The 18,278-nt window shown below is 51.4% G+C and overlaps 1 protein-coding gene across 3 annotated transcripts in view; it reads right to left on the bottom strand.

The window, feature by feature from the left end:
* Nucleotides 1-18,278, bottom strand: part of CCDC88C (coiled-coil domain containing 88C) — a 916,777-nt gene that overhangs the window by 284,812 nt on the left and 613,687 nt on the right. For all 3 annotated transcript variants that reach the window (XM_069637440.1, XM_069637439.1, XM_069637438.1), the window contains exon 22: nucleotides 1,523-1,709. In XM_069637440.1, the coding sequence (XP_069493541.1) occupies nucleotides 1,523-1,709 (187 nt within the window). The remainder of the gene's footprint in view (nucleotides 1-1,522; nucleotides 1,710-18,278) is intronic.

Below are 18,278 nucleotides of genomic sequence, written 5' to 3'. Positions count from 1 at the left end.
TCTCCAGGTTAGGACTCGGTGGGTTAGTTGTACGGTAGTCCATCTCCCCAATAGGTCCTATGTTTCCCAGGGGGTTCACCCTCAAACTGGGAACAGGTGCTCAAGGTATACAGGATGAGAGGTAGGCAAAGTGACATCCTGACAAGAAAGACCTCTCAGCTAAGAAAGAAGTAGGGGACACTTAAAACTCAAGGATCGACAGATTATTTGCTCCCAGCAAGGAGGGCAGATGCTACGGAATGGGTTTAGGAATATGGTCCTATAGGGAAGTTTGGTTGGTTTTCTTTTTCTCCTACTTGATCCTAGTCAACCTTAATCCCTTAGATTTCTGTTATTAGAATAAAGATCCTTGTAACTTAAAATCTGGATTTTGATCCATTATGGATCCTTCAGCCTGTGACAATGCTGAGAGGAAGAGAGATACTCTTGGAACAGTAGAGACATGCTGATGAGCAACACTAGGGGAAGACCAGGGGGAAATTCACGAACAAGAGCTTTATGAGCGAGACAGCCCCATCCAACTAGAATGTTAGAAAGTCCTAGAGGGCTTTGAAGCTGGATGTACAACACTAGGTCCCCAAGCAGTGGTAATGAGAGACAACCATTGGGAGGGAAAGAGGCAGACATACACAAAAAGGAAGTATGGTCAGACATTGAACAAAATGTGTGAAGCAAAGAAGCTAACTGGTGAGCTATTCAGGAGGAGGCTATGTGGGAGCACAAGGTTATCAGATTGAATAGAGGGGGGATGGTCACTTGGAAGGAGAAATATGGCTAATGGTAGAGAATGAGAGTCCCAGCTGCAGATTCAAACCAGGGCATAGAGAAGAGGCTGATGAAACAGTTCACAGAGCCAATTAGAATGGACAAAATAGAGAAATGGTGCTGCATCATGGAACCTGGAGTGGTGGTTCCCAAGACTGTAACTTCAACCAATACGCCTGGCAAGACAGAGTAAACCACTCTGCATACCAGAGACTGGAAGTCAGGCTTTCACGCGCCTACCAACAAACCATTAACATTGTGAGGAGTGGGCTGGGTGGACTACGGGGGGGAGAGGGTTTGGCTGCTGCAACCCGGCTATGGAGTGAAGATTTCCAAATGCACGCCAGCAACCACTGAATATTGTAAAGGGGAAAATGGAACACAGTGTATCCTGGAACAGAGGCTCCCAAGCGCATAACAACCACTGTTGATCACTAAGTGGCAAAAGAAAAAAATGGTGGTATCCGGGAACATGAAATTAAAACTCCCAAGCAGAAGTGTGATAATAGAACATTGTGGGAAAGAGAAAGAACATTCTATATCGTGGAATCTTAAAGTGAAGGTTAATAAACTGGCCACGAACCAGTGCATACAACTTCCAGAAGCAAATGGCAACAAACGTCATGACCATCATTATACAAGAAAAAATATTGAACGATTTTCTAAATGCAAATTTCTTGTCCATGTTTATTTGGCATGAAAACGCCATAAGAGAGATGCAGACACAAACATTTCCGTAAGTGCTCTTTCTTTGTACCTCACAGTGATTGTCCATTTTGGTCAAAGAGATGTCCATGTTCTGGTGCTGATCCTTCAGCTCATCGAAGCGAGCCTGCCAGCGGTTGACCTCCAGCTGTGTATGGTTTAATGAGGTTTTCAGTTCCTTAGTGTGCGTGTGGAGACCAGTGTACTCCTCCTTCAGCTGGCCATGCAGGAAATTTAACCTAACATATAGAAAGGCAATGGTTAATTGCAGCCTAACATGGAAGAAAAGAGCCTCAAACACAATTATACAAACATGTAGACTTTCACCAGGCAACAGAAAGTGGTGTGAGCTGAACCTGGACAGAGAGTTTTAACATCTAAACTGTTATTTTGAGGTTATAGTCCACTTCATATAAACGTGTAGCACTGCTTGGGTCTGATTATTTTCAACTTATTTCAAAATTAGCTCTAACAGGAATCCAGGCTAGTTTGGATACATTTCCCCAAATTTAAGGCAATCTTTATTTTGAAAGGATACATATATACAATAGCTGTTAGTATGAATTGTTATGGTAGACATGCAAACAGTCTTTTTTTCTGACTCAATGAATAAAACAACTTAGGTGTTACTGTTAGTTTTCTATAGAGAGCTTGTCGTGGTTAGTTGTAACGTCCCATTCCAAGATGGCAGCCAGATTTACACCCAGTAGGCTGATGCACTAACATTGTTAAACGTGCATGAGGAGGGGTGGATTACAAAGAAAACAATCCGATTATTATGTCAAGAGAGGATATTATATTGTGCAAAAACACCATTGGGGTAGTTTCAGAGTGCTTTGGCGTGGGGTATCCAGACGCTAATCTGTGGCAGGAGAAAGGGGAAAAAAAGAGGATGGGAAAGCAGGAAATAAATACTACAAACTAAAAGTGAAGGTGGGATGCAGAAGGTGAAGATTGTTTTGTGATAGCATATGTGAATGTCAGTCCTGTTAGCTGGAGGATAGTTCTGAAATGCAGAAAGAAGGGCATGTCTTAAAGTATTGCGATTATTGGACTGTTTCTAAGGCAGGTTAGGATAACTCGAAGTTAATACACAATATAATGTTTGGATGATTAAGAGGCATGAGAAAGAGCTCGGGAAATCCAACGAGTTGGGTAGCTCATTTGCCCGGGAATACCTAGAAGTTGCACAGCAGGTCAAACTGCAAAATGTTAATTCTGTGACTGACCAGCCTGAGCCAAGAGTGCCCTAGTCAAAAACAGATCATATAAAAGGGTGAATGTTTTTAATAACATGAGGTTGGAGAACAGTATGGTCAAACTAATACAGTAAAATTCACAGCTTGGCATCTTCATGTCCCACTATACTTCAATTCACTGGGATGAAAAGGAGGTAAAACACCATAAGAGGAGGTTGTATGCTTGTGCGGTTTGCCATTCAGTGTCATTTTCCTTCCTTTGTTGTCTTGTGATTCTTCATTGGTCCTCCTCCTGGTCTATCCCTGTGCCCCTATGCCTTTCTCTGCATTCTGACTACCTATAACCAAGTGGCTGCTTTGTTTTTCTACGAAAGACTGAACCTTAGCCCTGGATTCAGTATGCCAACGTCACAGCTCATCCTGGAGGTTTTTTCAGCCCTTTCTATTTTCTACAGTGGATTTCTGATTCTATCAAACTCCCATATAGTAAGTGGCGTTTTCAAATTCTACCAGTGGCTTGTGATGAAGCCAATGGAGTCATCACAGATTCCCCAGCAGTGACCTCTCCCTATGTGGCCAGGGGATGGCAGCCGCTACCTGATCCTGGGGTCTATATGAGGGAGGATCACAGGGGAGGAAACAACTACTGGGAGATGTCATGGCTTGATTGGATGAGGCATGGTATCCCCCTTTGCCAATGAGAAAGACCCCCTGATGCCCAGTACCCTAACGGCCTATTACCATGTGTTTGTTCCCCCCTCAGAAGAAAAAGGAATAAATTACTTACCTGTAACTATTGTTTGCCAGCATGGTTCTGGCATGGATTCACATCGGAGATGTGAGAGGATCTGGCGATGTTGAGGGCAGCTCTGATGGCGTTATTTTGGATAACCTGGAATCCATGCCAGACCCATGCTGGAGAACAATACTTACAGGTAATTAACTGGTTCTTTCTCCAGCATGGGATCTGGCATGGATTCACATGCTCATAAATAACAAATACATAGCAGTACAACATCACACAACCACGGGAGGTGGCAAGGCTCAACAGAAGAAATTACCCTTACCTCTGGAACAGACTCACCTCAACCGTACAGGTTGCGTAGCACTGCTTGACTGACTCTGGACTACCATTTGGAATCCCTGTCGACACAGTAGAACTGCGTAAAGGTGTGCGTGGACCTCCACGTAGCATCCCTGTAGATGTCCAGGAGAGGCACACCAAACAGGAACACGGTCGTTGAAGCGATCACTCTGGTGGAGTGTGCTCTCGGACGGCCGGGCAGCGGTCGGTTCGACAACCGATGACAGTGCGTGATGCAGCCGGAGAGCCACCTTGAGATGGAAGCCTTGGACAAGGCCTTCCCATGGTTCACGTGACCAAAGTTCACGAACAGTTGAGAAGTCTTCCGTGTCACGTAGAGCTTCAGGGCAGGAGCAACGTCCAGCGAGTGCAATGCCCTTTCAGCCAGGAAAAACACAGGTAACGCCAAAGGCTTGTTGATGTGAAAATCCGACGGAACCTTTGGCATGAACTAGGGGTGTGTCTGCATCACCACCCTCGACTCGTGGAAAGTCAGGGCCTGGATCTCACCCACCCTCCTGGCAGAGGATGGCCACAAGGAAAGCAGTTTCCCGCGAGAGGAACTTGGGAAGGGCCTGATGCATAGGTTCGAAGGGGGCCTCCATGAGCCTCGTCAGCACCACCTTGATTTCCCACGCCGGTGCAGGAGCCTTCACCGGTGGGAAAGATCGAAATAGCCCTTTGAGGAACTCCTTGACGAGACAGTGAGACCAAAGTGAAGATCTTCCTGGTGACCTGGTGTAGCGGGAGATCGCCACCAAATGCACCTTGATAGAGACATGCACCAGTCCGTCCCTGGCCAAGCATTACAAGCACGGGAGAATCTGAAGGGCCGTGACCTTCAGAGGGGTGGTCGTCTGCGACCGGTACCACGTAGCAAAACGCTTCCACTTGTGACGGTAGCACTTCAATGTCAACAAAGCTCTGGCCTTGGCAAAGACCTCCCTGCAGTCTGCTGGAAACCCGTTCCCTCCAAACTCTAGGGCTGCAGGAGCAAAGCCCTCAGGTTCAGTGATCCAGGGTCGTGATGCAGGATTGTGCCTCCTTTTCTGATGAGAAGATCCGGGACTACTGGCAGTTTGACCGGAGGCAACTCTGACTGGCTGAGGTGGTCAGGGTACCAAATCTGCCACAGCCACGCCGGGGCAATGAGCATCATCCTGCATCACAATGTTTGAGTGTGTTGATGACTCATAGCAGGAGAGGCAACAGCGTGAACGCGTACAGAAACGAGCATTCCCACGGGAAGGAGAATGCATCCCCCATACTCCTTAGTTGGTGGAACCTGCTGGCAAACCTCTGGCATTTTGAGTTCGCAGTCGTTGCAAACAGATCAATCTGGGGCCTGCCCCACTTGATGAAGATGCGGTCCACTTGAACCTGTCAAAGTTCCCACTCATGGCAGGAGCGCAACTCCTTGCTGAGGGAGTCGGTGAGGGTGTTCCTGACTCCCTCGAGGTGGAAGGGGACTATGAACATCTCTTGTCCGTCGGCCCAGTGTCACAAGTCCTGCACCTCTTTGGAGAGCGCTGGGGATAGAGTGCCCCCCTGCTTTCTGATGTACAATATCGTGGTGGGGTTGTCCGTGAAGCTTCTCAGCACCTTGCCCTTCAGAGATGGAAGGAATGACTTGAGGGCCCAGAACACTGCCCGTAGCTCCAGGGTATTGATGTGGAGATCCTTCTCCACCGGCAGCCGCAGGCCTCTGGCATGCAGACGTCCGGTGTGGGCTCCCCAGCCCTCCAGGGAAACATCTGTGGTGATCGTTACCTGGTATGTAGGGTTTTGAAACCCTGCGCACTGAGCGATGTTGGAGGCAACGCCCCACCACCTTATTGCCCGACGGAACTCTCATCGAGAGGGATCTTGTCCGCAAAGCTTCCAGACACTTGTATCCAGCGAGAGTCCAGGAACTCCTGAAGAGGTTGCATCCGTAACCTGCAGAGCCCTATAAGGTAGATGCAAGTCAACAATCATGCCGAGCAGTGACTTGATGGTCCGCACCGTGGCGGTCTTCAGTGCCAACAGCCGTTGCACTCTTCCCAGCATGGCCGCTACTCACTCCTCCGAGGGCGACGCTAGGCAGGAGACCGTGTTGAGTCTGGCTCCTAGAAACAATGCGTTCTGCGATGGTGTCAAGCAGGACTTCAGATAATTGATGGAGAATCCCAGATCTGTCAAAAGTTGGACAGTCGTCTGTGTGTTCGACGGCTAATTCTCACGAACTGGCCCCGATGAGCCAGTCGTCGAGGTACAGGTACATGTGTATCCCCCGTGGATGCAGAAGGGCCGCCACTGGTGCCAGGCACTTCGTGAACACCCTGGGGGCCGACCTTAGGCCAAAGAGGAGGGCCTTGAACTGATAGTGCTGTCCCTGCACTGCGAAGCATAGGAATTTTCGGTGCTTCTTGTGAATGGGGACGTAGACATCCTCCAGGTCCGGCGACGTCAAGAAGTCTCCTTCCTCCAGTTGGCGGAGCACGTGCTGCAATGCGACTATCCTGAATTTTTGGGACTCGAGGTACTTGTTGAGACGGCGCAGGTCTAGAATGGGCCTCCGGTTTTCTTTTTGACTAAAAAGAATCTGGAATAGACTCCGGAGCACCGGAGTCATCGTGGAACCAGCTCCATCGCCCCTTTTCTTAGCATGGTCTGTACCACTTATAAGAGTTGAGGGATGTTCTGCACCCTTCCGGGCCACCACAGGGATCCGCGGACACCTGTGCTGAAACTCCAGGGTATGTCCTTGGGCAAGAGCATCTAGCACCCATCTGTCGGTGGAGATCTTCCAATCGCTGATGAATCCCATGAGCCGGCCTCCCACCGGGGTGCATGGGTTGGGGCCCGATGCCATGGCTGGTCCAGTCCTGCTTCGGTGCTGGTGTCCTGCCTTGAGGACAACGGCGGTGCTGACAACCCCCACTGTAGGCCTTGGAACGGCCTCTGTAAGCCTCCTGGGTCGTGGACCTGGAGGGCTGGCAGTACACAGAGGAGAAACCTTTCATCAATCTGCCTGACTTCCCTCTGGAGGAGCGTGAAGAAGAGCAGTATTGCTTGAGAGTGACCAGGGCACGGTCTGTCTCTGTATCCGCCTTGATGGCCTGCAAGGACTCATCGACGGCATTCCCAAAAAGGTTATCTCCATCAAACTGCATGTGCAGTACCCTCGCCTGGACCTCCAGGTGGAAATTTGTGGCCTTGAGCCAGCCTTGACGACAGAGGCAGACACCGTTCCCCATCTGCCGGAACCCTGTGTCAGCAATGTCCAGCGCCACTGTGATGGCGTGGTCCGAACCCACCTCTCCCTCCTGGAAGAGGGCGATCACCACCATCATCTTGCCTTTGGGGAGGAACTCCAGAATCAGGCCAGCTTGTACCACAGCTCCCTGTCATACCTGGCCAAGATCGCCAGTGCATTGGGCATCTTGATGGTTGACGCAGCAGTGTATATGACCTACCTTCCCATGGCGTCGAACTTCTTCCCCTCGCTGTCTGGAGGGAATGAGGATGACAAGGAAGGGCTCGACAACCTTTTCCTTGCTGTCAGCAAAACCACTGAGTCTGGTAATGGTTGCAATCATATCACCTGGGTGCAGACTCCGGCACCCAGTACTTTTTCTCCAGCCTATGCCGCGCTTGGCCAGGTCCGTGCAAGGGTTCTTCAAGAGGGCCAGGGCCTCCTCCCAGTTGTCCAGAATGGGGTACTGCCATGATGGTCTTCCTTTTAGCCCGGCGCCGCTGGTACAGGAAACTCTCCTTCTTGGTCTCCTCAGGCGTAAGCTGGAAAGGCTCAGAAGCTTTGGCAATGATGGAATGAAACAACCCCCCCTCATCCAGTGGGGATGCCCTCAGTTGCGGAGATCTGCCCGCTGTGACGATATCGTCATCGTCCGTCGTTGCCGTGTCCGTCCCTATGTCTGGGTCCACCGGTGGGTGCATATGACGCAAATGTGAAGGCTGAAAAAGGGGCTTCGGATGACGCTTCCTCTTCTTAGCTGGAGGCTAATCGGGGGCCACAGGGACAGGGACCTGCGGCATCCTTTTCTGGACAAAGTGTGTAGGGTCAATAGGATGTCCGGGATACATCCCTCGGCTGAGCTGGCGCGATCAGAACCCTAGGCCCTGCACTGTCGTCATCACTTTTGCCACCGTCATCCTCCATGTCCTCGTGGACCGTGTGCAGGGACTCCAGGTCCTTGTCTGTGGACGAAACTTCTGTGGTTTGGTAAATGGCCTGGGACTTCTTCGTGCCACCCCCCCCCCTTTCTTTGCACCTTGAGGGGTCGGAGCCGGGCTCAGAGATGGCATTCTCTTCTCCGGCAAGCTAGCAGGCTTTGCCACTGTCACAGGGGAGGCTTCCCGCCTCAGAGGCAGTGACACCTTGGGGACAGTAGGGGTTACTTTCACTGGGTCAGCCCCTTTGGACTTCGAGAGAGCAGCCGCCACCAGCTCAATCATTGACAAAGACTTCTCCTGTGCCACCTGGGCCTTCTTGGGCAGGTCGGCCACCTTTTCCACCGTCATTGGCTTCTTGGGATTTTCCTGCAACTTAGACGGTGTTGGACGATTTCCTTTTTGACGATGAGCTTGAACGTTGGCTGGCGATGGAGGCAGATGGTGAGGTTGATTGCGCCCTGTCCATTGCGGGACCCGCTTGCGTGGTGACCCCGTTGGAACCGGACTTGGCCTCGTCTTGGGCACTCACGGATGGAGCGCCCTCAAAGGACTTGGAAGGTTTGCAGTTATAATGTCAACTGCAAAAAGTCGGTGTTTAGCCATGCCACCAGTCCATTGCGTCGATCCCAGTGGTCGAAGTGAGTGGGAGCGGTCGGGAGCGGTGCTCCACTACTTTTTTAAATGAACTTTTACAGCTCCTATACTTTTATTTTAAAAAGAAATCGTTCCAGAATGGTTTCGTTTTAAACTAAAAGTGTAGGAAGAAGTTGAAACTTGCACTTTCAGTGCACTGCACTGAATGTTCCCTTAAACAGCAGGTGCGAGTTTTCGGGGTGTGTATTGTGTGTGGGAGGGGACGTGGTGATGGAGTTTGTGGGGAGTGGGTGCAGGCCAGCAGGGAACATAGTTCCACTACTTCTTTTTGTACACTTCAACCACTGGTCGATCCTTCATCGTTTTCTTGATTGATTGATTTATAGAGCGCTTTACACCAAGGCGCTGTACATTGGAACAACAAAATACAGAGTAATAACAATAACTTTATGAGCAAATTACAACTTGAATCATTCAGCAAAACAGTGCAAAGAGCAATTGACTGAGAGGGGGGGGGTGGAGTGGGAACAGGAATGTTGGGGGAGGGGCAGGGGAAGGATTGAATAAATGTAACAGGAGGGGAGGAAGAATGTAAAGGTAGAAGGCAGAGAGGAATTAAAAGAGGGGAAAAAAGAACAGGGGGGAGTAAAGAGGGCAGGGGGGTGCTTCAAGGTGGGGAGTGGAGGAGGAGGGATTTAAGGGAAGTGCGAAATGAGGTGAGGGAAGTAGAAGAGCAGATTGAGAGGGGGAGAGCGTTCCAATGCAGAGGAGCAAGAAGTTGGAAGGAACGGAGCCAGGAGGAAGCACAGGTGGAAGGGGGAACAGTGAGAAGGAAGTGGTCAGCAGAACGAAGGGGGTTAGAGGGGGAGTAGGAGTAGAGAAGGGAGGAGAGATAGGGAGGAGCAAGACAATGGAGGGTTTTGAAAAACAGGCAGAGAAAGTGGAATTTAGTTGTAGGTGGAAAGGTAGCCAGCCAAGGTGAGAGCGCGAAGCGGAGATCGAGTCACGGGAGGTAAGGAGACAGAGGGTACGAATAGCAGAGTGGTAAATAGATTTGAGAGGGGTAAGCTGAGATGAGGGAAGACCGAAGATTAGAGAGGAGCAATAGAAGAGGCGGGAAAAGATGAGAGAGGAGATTAGGAGTTTGGTAGCATGGAATGTGAGGGAGGGATTTTGCGAATATTGTAGAGGTGGTATCTGCAGGAGCGGGAGGTGAGTGAAATGTGTTGCGAGAAGGTGAGAGAGGAGTCAAAGAGAACACCTAGGTTGCGAGCATGAGTGGAGATAGGGAGATTGGAAGGCGGAAAGTGGATGAAAGGGGGAGGAGAGGGAGGAGGAAGAGTATTAGAGGGGAAGAAAAGGACTTCGGTTTTATCAGTGTTAAGTGAGAGAAACCGGGAGGACATCCAGTTCTTAATGGCTTTGAGACAAGAGGAGAGTTTAAGGTGGAGGTCAGGTGTGAAGGAGGAGAAAGAGAAAGAGTGGAGTATCGTCGGCATAGAAATGATGGGAGATGCCAAAGGAGGAGATAACAGGGGCAATGAGGGAGGTGTAGAGAGAAAAGAGGAAAGGACCAAGTACAGAGCCTTGAGGAACACCGTAACTAAGTGGGAAGGAAGGAGAGGTCTGGCCTCCCCATGAGACAGCAAAGGAACGAGAGGTAAGGTAAGAGGATAGCCATTTTAGGACAGGGCCTTTGAACCCGAAGGAGGAGAGAGTGTGGAGCAGGAGTGGGTGATCGACAGTGTCAAAAGCAGCATAGAGATCAAGGAGAATAAGGATAGAGGATTGCTTCGCATGACGAGCGGAGAGGAGGAAGTTGAGAATAGAGGTGAGGGCAGTTTCGGTGGAATGTTTGGGACGGAAGCCAGATTGGAATGGAGGAAGAAGAGAAAGGAAGAGAGTTGAGAGTAGACAAGGCGTTCAAGGAGTTTAGAAAGAAAACGCAGAAGAGAAATAGGTCTGTAGTTAGCAGTGAGCAGTGGATCAGCAGAGGGTTTCTTGAGAATAGGAATAATCGTTGCATGTTTGAAAGCAGAAGGCAAGGTAGATGAGAGGCAAGAGCTGAAGAAAATGGTAAGGTAAGGGATAAGAAGAGGGCAGATCTTAGGGATGAGAACAGAGGGGAGAGGGTCAGAGGGGGCGGATGTGGGGTGGCTTTGGATAGAAGGGAGTAGACATCAGAAGGGGAAACAGATGAGAAGACAGACATGATAGAAGAGGGAGGAGAGGCGAGAGGAGGAGAGGGGAAGTCAGAGAGGGAGTTAATTATTTGCCTGAGTATGATGATTTTGGAGGAAAAGTAGTTGGCAAAGTCAGAGGGAGAAAGTGTGGAATTTGATGAGGGATGAAGAGTGGGAGGAGAGAGAAGGCAGGAAAGAGTTTGAAAAATCCGAGGATGGGAGGCTTGAGATTGAAGAAGGTTAGAGTAGTAGGAGGATTTGGCCGTTGCAAGACAAGAGTTGTAAAGTGCGTGGTAAGAGAAGTAAGAGGTTTGATTGGAGAGCAAGGGACTTTTGAGCCATAGTCTCTCTAACCGTCTGAGAAGGTGCCGCATAGAGCGGAGATGGGAAGTAAGCCAGGGTTGAGGAGGTTTCAGAGTAGGGCGGAAGAGAGAAAGGGGATAGAGTTGGTCGGGGGTAGTGGAGATAGAAGATGAAAGGGAAGAGAGAGCATCATTGGGAGAGAGTAGTGCAAAGTCTTGGTGAGATGGAAGAGAAGAAGAGCAGGTGTCAGAGAAGAGGGTAGTGTCGAAATCACGCAGGTCGCGACGTGAGAAGATTGGAGGGGAGGGATTAGTAATAGTGGAGGAGGAGAGAGGGAGAACGAGAGTAAGGCATGGTCAGAGAGATAGACAGGAAGAGAAGAGACAGGGGAGGAGGGATAGGAGGAGTTGAAGATGAGGTCAAGAGTGGAACCAGAGGAGTGAGTAGGGGATGAGGGAAGGGGGGAGAGGAGGTAAGAATCAAGGATAGAGAGTAGGGGAGGAGAATGGGGGGGAGAAGGAAGATGGATGTTAAAGTCGCCAAGTACAGTTAGAGGAGATGGGGAGGGAGAAATAAGTAAGAGGATGTGATCCAGGTCTTCAAAGAAGGAGGAGAGAGGGCCAGGGGGACGATAGATGATCAGGAAGGATAGGGTGGGGAGAAGAGAAAGATTTGTAGAGGAATTCAAAGGAAGAGAAAGAGGGGAGAGTTGGAGAGGAGGAGATGTATTTAGGGTGGTACAGGAGACCGACGCCTCCACCACGTCCAGAGGGGTGGGGAGTATGGAGGAAAGAAGAAGAGGTTGTCAAGGAAGTGGGGACAGAGGTGTTATGAGGGGGAATCCAGGTTTCAGTTAGGCAGAGGAAATGAAGGTTAAGACGAAAGAATAGATCAAGGGTAGCAGCGGTTTTGTTACAGATGGATCTATCGTTCCAAAGAGCAGCGTTCATGAGGGCAGCATGGTTGGAAGTGGGGGGGGTAAAGAAGGTAAGGGCGGTGAGAAAGGGAAGGAGGGATGCTGGGGGAGTGGGGGAAAGGATAGTGGAGGGGACGAGGCATAAGGAGAAACGAGGAGATTAGGAGGGAGAGGAGGGGGAAGGGAGGGGAGAGGGTGAGGTGGAAGGTAGATATGGCGGATCGCATAGGGTCAGCGGGAGTAGGTACAGGGGGATTCAAGTTGGTGAGTCCAATTGAGGATGGTGTCAAGGGTGGACACAAGACAATGGTGAGAGACAGCCGGAACGGGCCAAAGAGTTAGAGGGTGTAGGATCTCGAGACAGAGGTTGGAGGAGTCCAGGTGCTTGAGGCAGGAAAGTGAGGTGGTAATTCTGAATTGCAGCAAGGGGGTCACGAGTCTAGTGCTGAAGGATTACCGGCAGGACCTAGTAGGGTCAGGGGGAGTAAGCACTCAAGGACGTGGTTGGAGGAGAACAAGTGCCTGGGGCAAGAAAGTGTATCAGATTCGGGCCGCTGTACTTGAGTGTGAGCAGATAGGTTATCCGGTGGTTACAGGACCAATGCAGAGAGATGATCAGCAGGAGCCCAGAGAGTCATAGGAGTAAGTACTCAAAGTGATGCCTGGGGGAGACCAGCGGCCAGCTGTGGGTGGTATCAGAGTAGAATGAAGAAAGTCACCACAGAGCACGTCCGAAGTTCGTACTATCACTCAGGAGGACCTGGAGCTGATTCCAGGTGTGGCTGGAGGCTCCCCAGGGCTCAGTGTAGCGGAGAAGGGGGCCGTCAAGGAGGCAGGGCGCCTCAGAACCATGGACGGGACTCCCAGAGCTGACACGTCACAGGTCCAGCCAGGTAGGTGACCCGAGGGGCACTGAAACCTGCACAACGGATGATCGCGGGCTTGGTTAGACCCGGCACAGTGCAGAAGAGGGCCACAGAGCAGTGATGCAGGCTCGCTAGGACCCCAAGTGAGGAAGAGGAGGATCCGGACCTCGTGGGATGAAGAGGGAGCTCCAAGGGCTGTGAGGAGCCCGGCAGTCAGGAGAGAATCCAAAGATGGTGCGATGCGGGCTCAGAGGATGGTTGCAGCTGTACCCAAACCCTTGACTCAAGGAGAGGGGCTCCTGGGCTGCAGAGGGCGTAAGGAGGATCTAGGGGCTGCCGCTGGTACCGGGTGTTCAGTGGTGGGAGGAGATAACTGCTGCCCTGAATGTCAGCAAGGTGGGAAGAATCCCGCAGGGCTGACCCGATGGCAGAGCGGGAGGGGGCAGTCCTGGGGCTCAAGCCGATGCTGATGAAGTCGGATCCGACCGTCGCGGTCCGTTGGGGCCCTGTGTGTGGAAGTGGAGGGCTCGGATCCGGACTGCAGCTGGACTGTAGCTGGCTGTGGCTTCACCCGGACCCAATGAGAGGTGCTCCAGGGGCTGCACAGAGCTTGCGAAGGCTCCGGGGTTAACCGTGCTGCCTTGGATGACAGCGAGGCGGGAAGGATCCCGCAGGGCCGGCCTGAAGAGAGAGTGGGAGGAGGGCGTCCCGAGGCTCCGGCCGATACCGCTCAAGTTGGACCCGACCCTCACCGTCCACAAGGACCCTGTGTGTGGAAGGGGAGGATCCGGCACCAGCACGATGAAGTCGGGCACCAAGGGCCGCGGGAGAGGCCCCGAAGCAGGTCCGATGTTGGCTCTGTGGAACCAAGCTGGTCCGATACTGGCTCCGTGGAGAGTAGTCGCAACCCAGACCCCGAGCCGAGGAGAGGGGCTCAGGGGCTGCACAGGGCATGTGGAGGAACCAGGGGTTGCCGCTGAGACCGGGTGTGCCGTGGATGACTGCCGCCTCAGGTGACTACGAGGCGGGAAGGATCTCGCAAGGCTGGCCTGATGAAAGAGCGGGAGGAGGCCGTCCCGAGGCTTGAGCCGAAGTTGATAAAGGCGGGTCCAATTTTTGCTGGAAATGCAGTCAGGGGAGCCCCATAAGGTAAGTAACAGGAACGGAGGAAGGAAAACTGGAGAATTGCAGTTTATACTGTTTTAATTAAAGAATGATTCAGCCTGATTGAGGAGACGCAGGCTCAGGCAGCCATGCTCACGCACCCCCTGGTGGGATTTTTTGGCTTCTTGGAGAAGCAGAGGCAGATCTCGCACTCTCCTTCCTTGTGGTCCGGGTGAAGACAGTAGAGGCATTGGAGATGTGTCATCTACAAATACATTCCGTAGCCCACATCTGGTGCAGGGCCTGAAAAAGGATCTTCCTTCCTTCCTTGTCCTCAGTCATGGCTGGAGGTGTGGAGTAGGCATGAAATGTCGACGATCTTCGCCCTTTGGGGCACTGAAATTCACCGACAAATGGATCCTCAATGTCAGCAGATGGAGAGAAGAGCATGCAGGCTCTTTTTTGACAAAAATACAAACTTTTTCCGCCGAAAAGTGAAAAAATGTAGCTGTAGTTCACAGAGCAAAACTAAGACTACCGTGGAGGCCTCTCATTTAAGCTACGCCCATGCGCTCTGAATTGGAAATTATAGTCTATGTGCAGAGAATAGGCAAGGCAAGAAGCTTGATTCCACCCCCAGAAGCCAGGCCTTGTTGAAGCCCCAGATGCGCTTTTTCTATGCACACCTGCACATTACTCCACATCGGTTCCCTACGCAGTCATTCTCATCAGAAGCCTACATGTCAGCATGCCCATCCTCCACATGTGTTCCTCTGCGAGCCATCTCCTACAAATCAGCAATCAACGCTCTGATACTACGTGCCATGGGAACCCCAGTCGAGGGTTTCAAGGTCAAAGTTTAGTTGGCTTAGTATCTGTGGGTATTCATTAAAGGCAACGTAAAAACATGCCATACATATAACCTTGTTGAGGTACTACTTGTGGTCGCCTTGTTCCTAGGTAATTACAAAATGCTCCTGCTCATAGTGCCTTCACAGAGGTCCCATTCCAGAAACATTCCATAGCTCTTTTTAGCGATATTGCATTCCAGAAAAAGGATTTCCTGTCCATAGCACTTACACTAATGCCAGAGAAAATAGCTCCCCTTCATAGCACTTTTAACAAAGTCAGCATTGTGGGGGCATCATGACTACAGAGCTCACCACCATTTAAGGACTCGTGCTCTTGGCTATAGTACTTTCGGGAGCCTTAAGACTGACACTCTTGCTTGCTGAGATTGAAATTTAAGTTACTCACCATAGTGACTTGTGTACTCATAGTCCTAGTCCCCTTTCCTCCATCCTTGTGGGAGTCCCCCAACATGGGGACGGTACCGGAACCTTTTGGCAGCGAAAAATCGAGCTTCCCCTTTAAAATTAGCTAAGCGCGTGGGGCACAGCTCGCCCGGCCTCCGGCGCCTCACCTCTGTCCCCTTTAACACATCAGACTCTTAAGAAACCTGGTTACTCTTAGTACATTTTAGCCCTTGGCATAGTAGCGTGGGAAGGTGGGATGTATGGAGGAAAGGGGACTAGTTCTACGAGTACTCTGGTCACTACAGTGAGTGACTGATATTACTCATATGTTCCGTCCTCTTTCCACCATCCTTGTGGGTGATTCCAGCGAACAAAAACATAGGGTGGACCTGCGATAACCTGCCTCACATCTAGGATGAAGCGAAAAGGTTCCTCAGAACCACCTGCCCGAACTCTGCATCACGTCTGGAGCTGGCGTCTAGGGAATAGTGCCTACAGAAGGCCGACAGAGTGGCCCAAGTAGCCATCTTGCTGATGACATCCCAAGAAGCATGTCTCTGAAATGCGATGGCCGTGGCTTTCGCTCTGACCGTATGGGTATGAATCCACTCAGGAACAGGTTTGCCCATAGCCGTTTGCGCCTCCGAAATGGCATGAACCATCCAACAGGCGATGGAAGCCTTGGAAGCCTGAGAGTTGGGGGAGGAGCTCCCAAAAGTCACAAACAATGCCTCAGACTTCCTGAAAGATTTCATCAGAGATAAATAAAACTTGAGGACCCCCTGGGGTCCAAGGAATGCAGGGTTCTCTGCTTCCAACTTCATGCTCGGGAAGAAAACCGGCAGGCAGATCTCTTTATTAAAATTAAACGGGGAGACCACTTTGGGCAAGAAAGGTGGGCGAGTGTGCAAGATGACCATGTCGTTGTGAAACGTGGAGAGTGCTCGCACAAGGACAATGCCTGTAGGTCACTAACCCTGTGCGCAGAGGTGAAAGCCACCAACAAAACCGTCTTTAGCGTCACCAAGCGGATGTCCACAGAAGCCATCAGCTCGAAAGGCTTGCGTTGCAAAGCCACCAGAACCACATTGAGGTCCCAGACTGGATGCGGCCTGTGCACTGGAGGAAAAGTTCTTGACAACCCCTTAAGGGGATCCTTAACCATTGGATTAGCCACTGAAAACAAATGCTCTGGGGAATTCGTGTAAGCCCTGATGGCCACCAAATACGTATAGCAATTATCCACCTGTACACCAGAATAAACAAGGTGCGCAGAGAAAGCCAATATGTCCTCTGGAGGACAGGAGACAGGGTACCACCCCTTGTTGCATTCCCAATGGCAGAACCCAGTCCATTTGCTGTTATACTGGGACCAAGTCAAAGGCCTCCTGAATGACGCCCCAGTTGCCATCTGAAAATTTAGCATGCTGAAGCCTTAGCTGATGAAGAATCAGGCCGCAAGGGCCAGTTTGCCCGGGTCCGGATGCACCACTGTCCCGCCCTGCTGCACCAGGAAGCCCTAGCTAGGGGTTTGAAGTTGGACGGGACCCTGGGAGCACTACTGCAGCAGATCCCAAAACCAGGGTCTCGAAGGCCAGTGGGTGGTAACAAAGATGAGGCTGCAACCCACTGAGGCCCGGAACTTGCAGAGAGCCAGTTGGAGCAGAGGGGTGGGTGCAAACACATAATACCTGCGGCCGTGCCAACAGATCTGGATGGTGTCTCCGAGAGACCCGAGACCCCGAACTGCCCATAATGCACACTAGGGGCACTTGGCATGCTGAGGAGATATGAATAAATCCAGGTCTGCGAATCCCCCCCAACGCTGGCACAGGGGCAACAAGGAGTTGTTGTGCAATCCCCACTCAAAGGTGTTGAACCCCAAGCTATTCAGCGGTTCCGCTTCTACATTGCTGTCCCCCTGCAGGTGGACTGGTGAAATCCAAATCCTCTCCGTAAGGGCCCATTCCCAGATCGAAACCGCCTCCATGCATAGGAGGGGAGTGCGGAGGGTAGGCGGGAGCGGGTGCCACTGTGCTTGTTCATGTAAAAGATTGTGGTAGAATTGTCCGTCAAGACCAGAATCGACGTGTCACCGATTAGGGGCAAAGACACCTTGCGGACCTGGCTCACTGCCCAGACCTCGAGCAGATTAATATGTTGGAGGGCTTCCGTCCTGGACCATGCTCCATGAATTGCATAGCCCTCCAGAGTAGGCCCCCCCAGCCAGAAAGAGAGGAGTCCATCGTCACCACCAGGAAAGGCTCTGGTCAGGTGAAGGGGGCTCCTACTGAAACATTGCCATCCATCTGCCACCAGCGAAGATCGACAAAAGGAGCAGTGGAATTGGGATCCTGTCCGACAGACCCCGTCTCCTGATCCCAATTGGCCGCCAGGTGGAGCTGCGGGCGCCTCATCTTGAGACAGGCATGCTGTACAGTCAGCACGCAGGAGGCCATCAGGCCCAGAATGTATTGGAACCAAGCCGAGATGGTTGAGTTGGCCAGAAAGTGCCTCCCACCCCCTGCCTAGCGGAGGGACATCAGCCTCTCTGGCATGGGGAGCACCCGCTGAACGGTAGTGTTCTAACACTACCGAAGGAAGACTAGATCCTGAGAAGGGCATAACAGATTTCCTCAGGTTGAGGGAAAACCCCAGCTGATCAAGTGTATCCACCAATCTCTGGCATAAGAGCCCTACTACTTTGGGTGACCCTGCCCTCACCAACCAGTCATCCAGATAAGGGTACAGTTGATGGCCCTCCAAGCGGAGAAGGCCTGCCACCGCATTGATCAATTTCGTGAAGACACGCGCAGCCGAGTTCAGGCCAGCACTTTGTACTGGAAGTGGTACGACAATCGTGAACCGCAGAAACGTTTGATGTGGTTGATATATGGGTATATGCAGGTACGCATCCCTGAGGTCCTGGCAACACATCCAGTCCCTGGCACACAGAGACTCGGCTATGTGCGCAGAGTAATCATCTTGAAGCGCTCCAGTGTTAAAGACAGATTTAGAAATTACAGGTCCGGGACTACCCTCAGGCCAGCCTGGTTGTTTTTGGATACCGCAAAATGAGCCCCTGTCCACAAGAGGAACCGGTTCCATCGCCTGCATCTCCAATAGT

The sequence above is a fragment of the Ambystoma mexicanum genome, chromosome 14, assembly GCF_040938575.1.
Source record: "Ambystoma mexicanum isolate Mex_15411 chromosome 14, UKY_AmexF1_1, whole genome shotgun sequence".
Taxonomy (NCBI): Eukaryota; Metazoa; Chordata; class Amphibia; order Caudata; family Ambystomatidae; genus Ambystoma; species Ambystoma mexicanum.
Note: the sequence above shows the minus strand (reverse complement) of the source record. Positions and strands in the feature narration are given on the sequence as shown.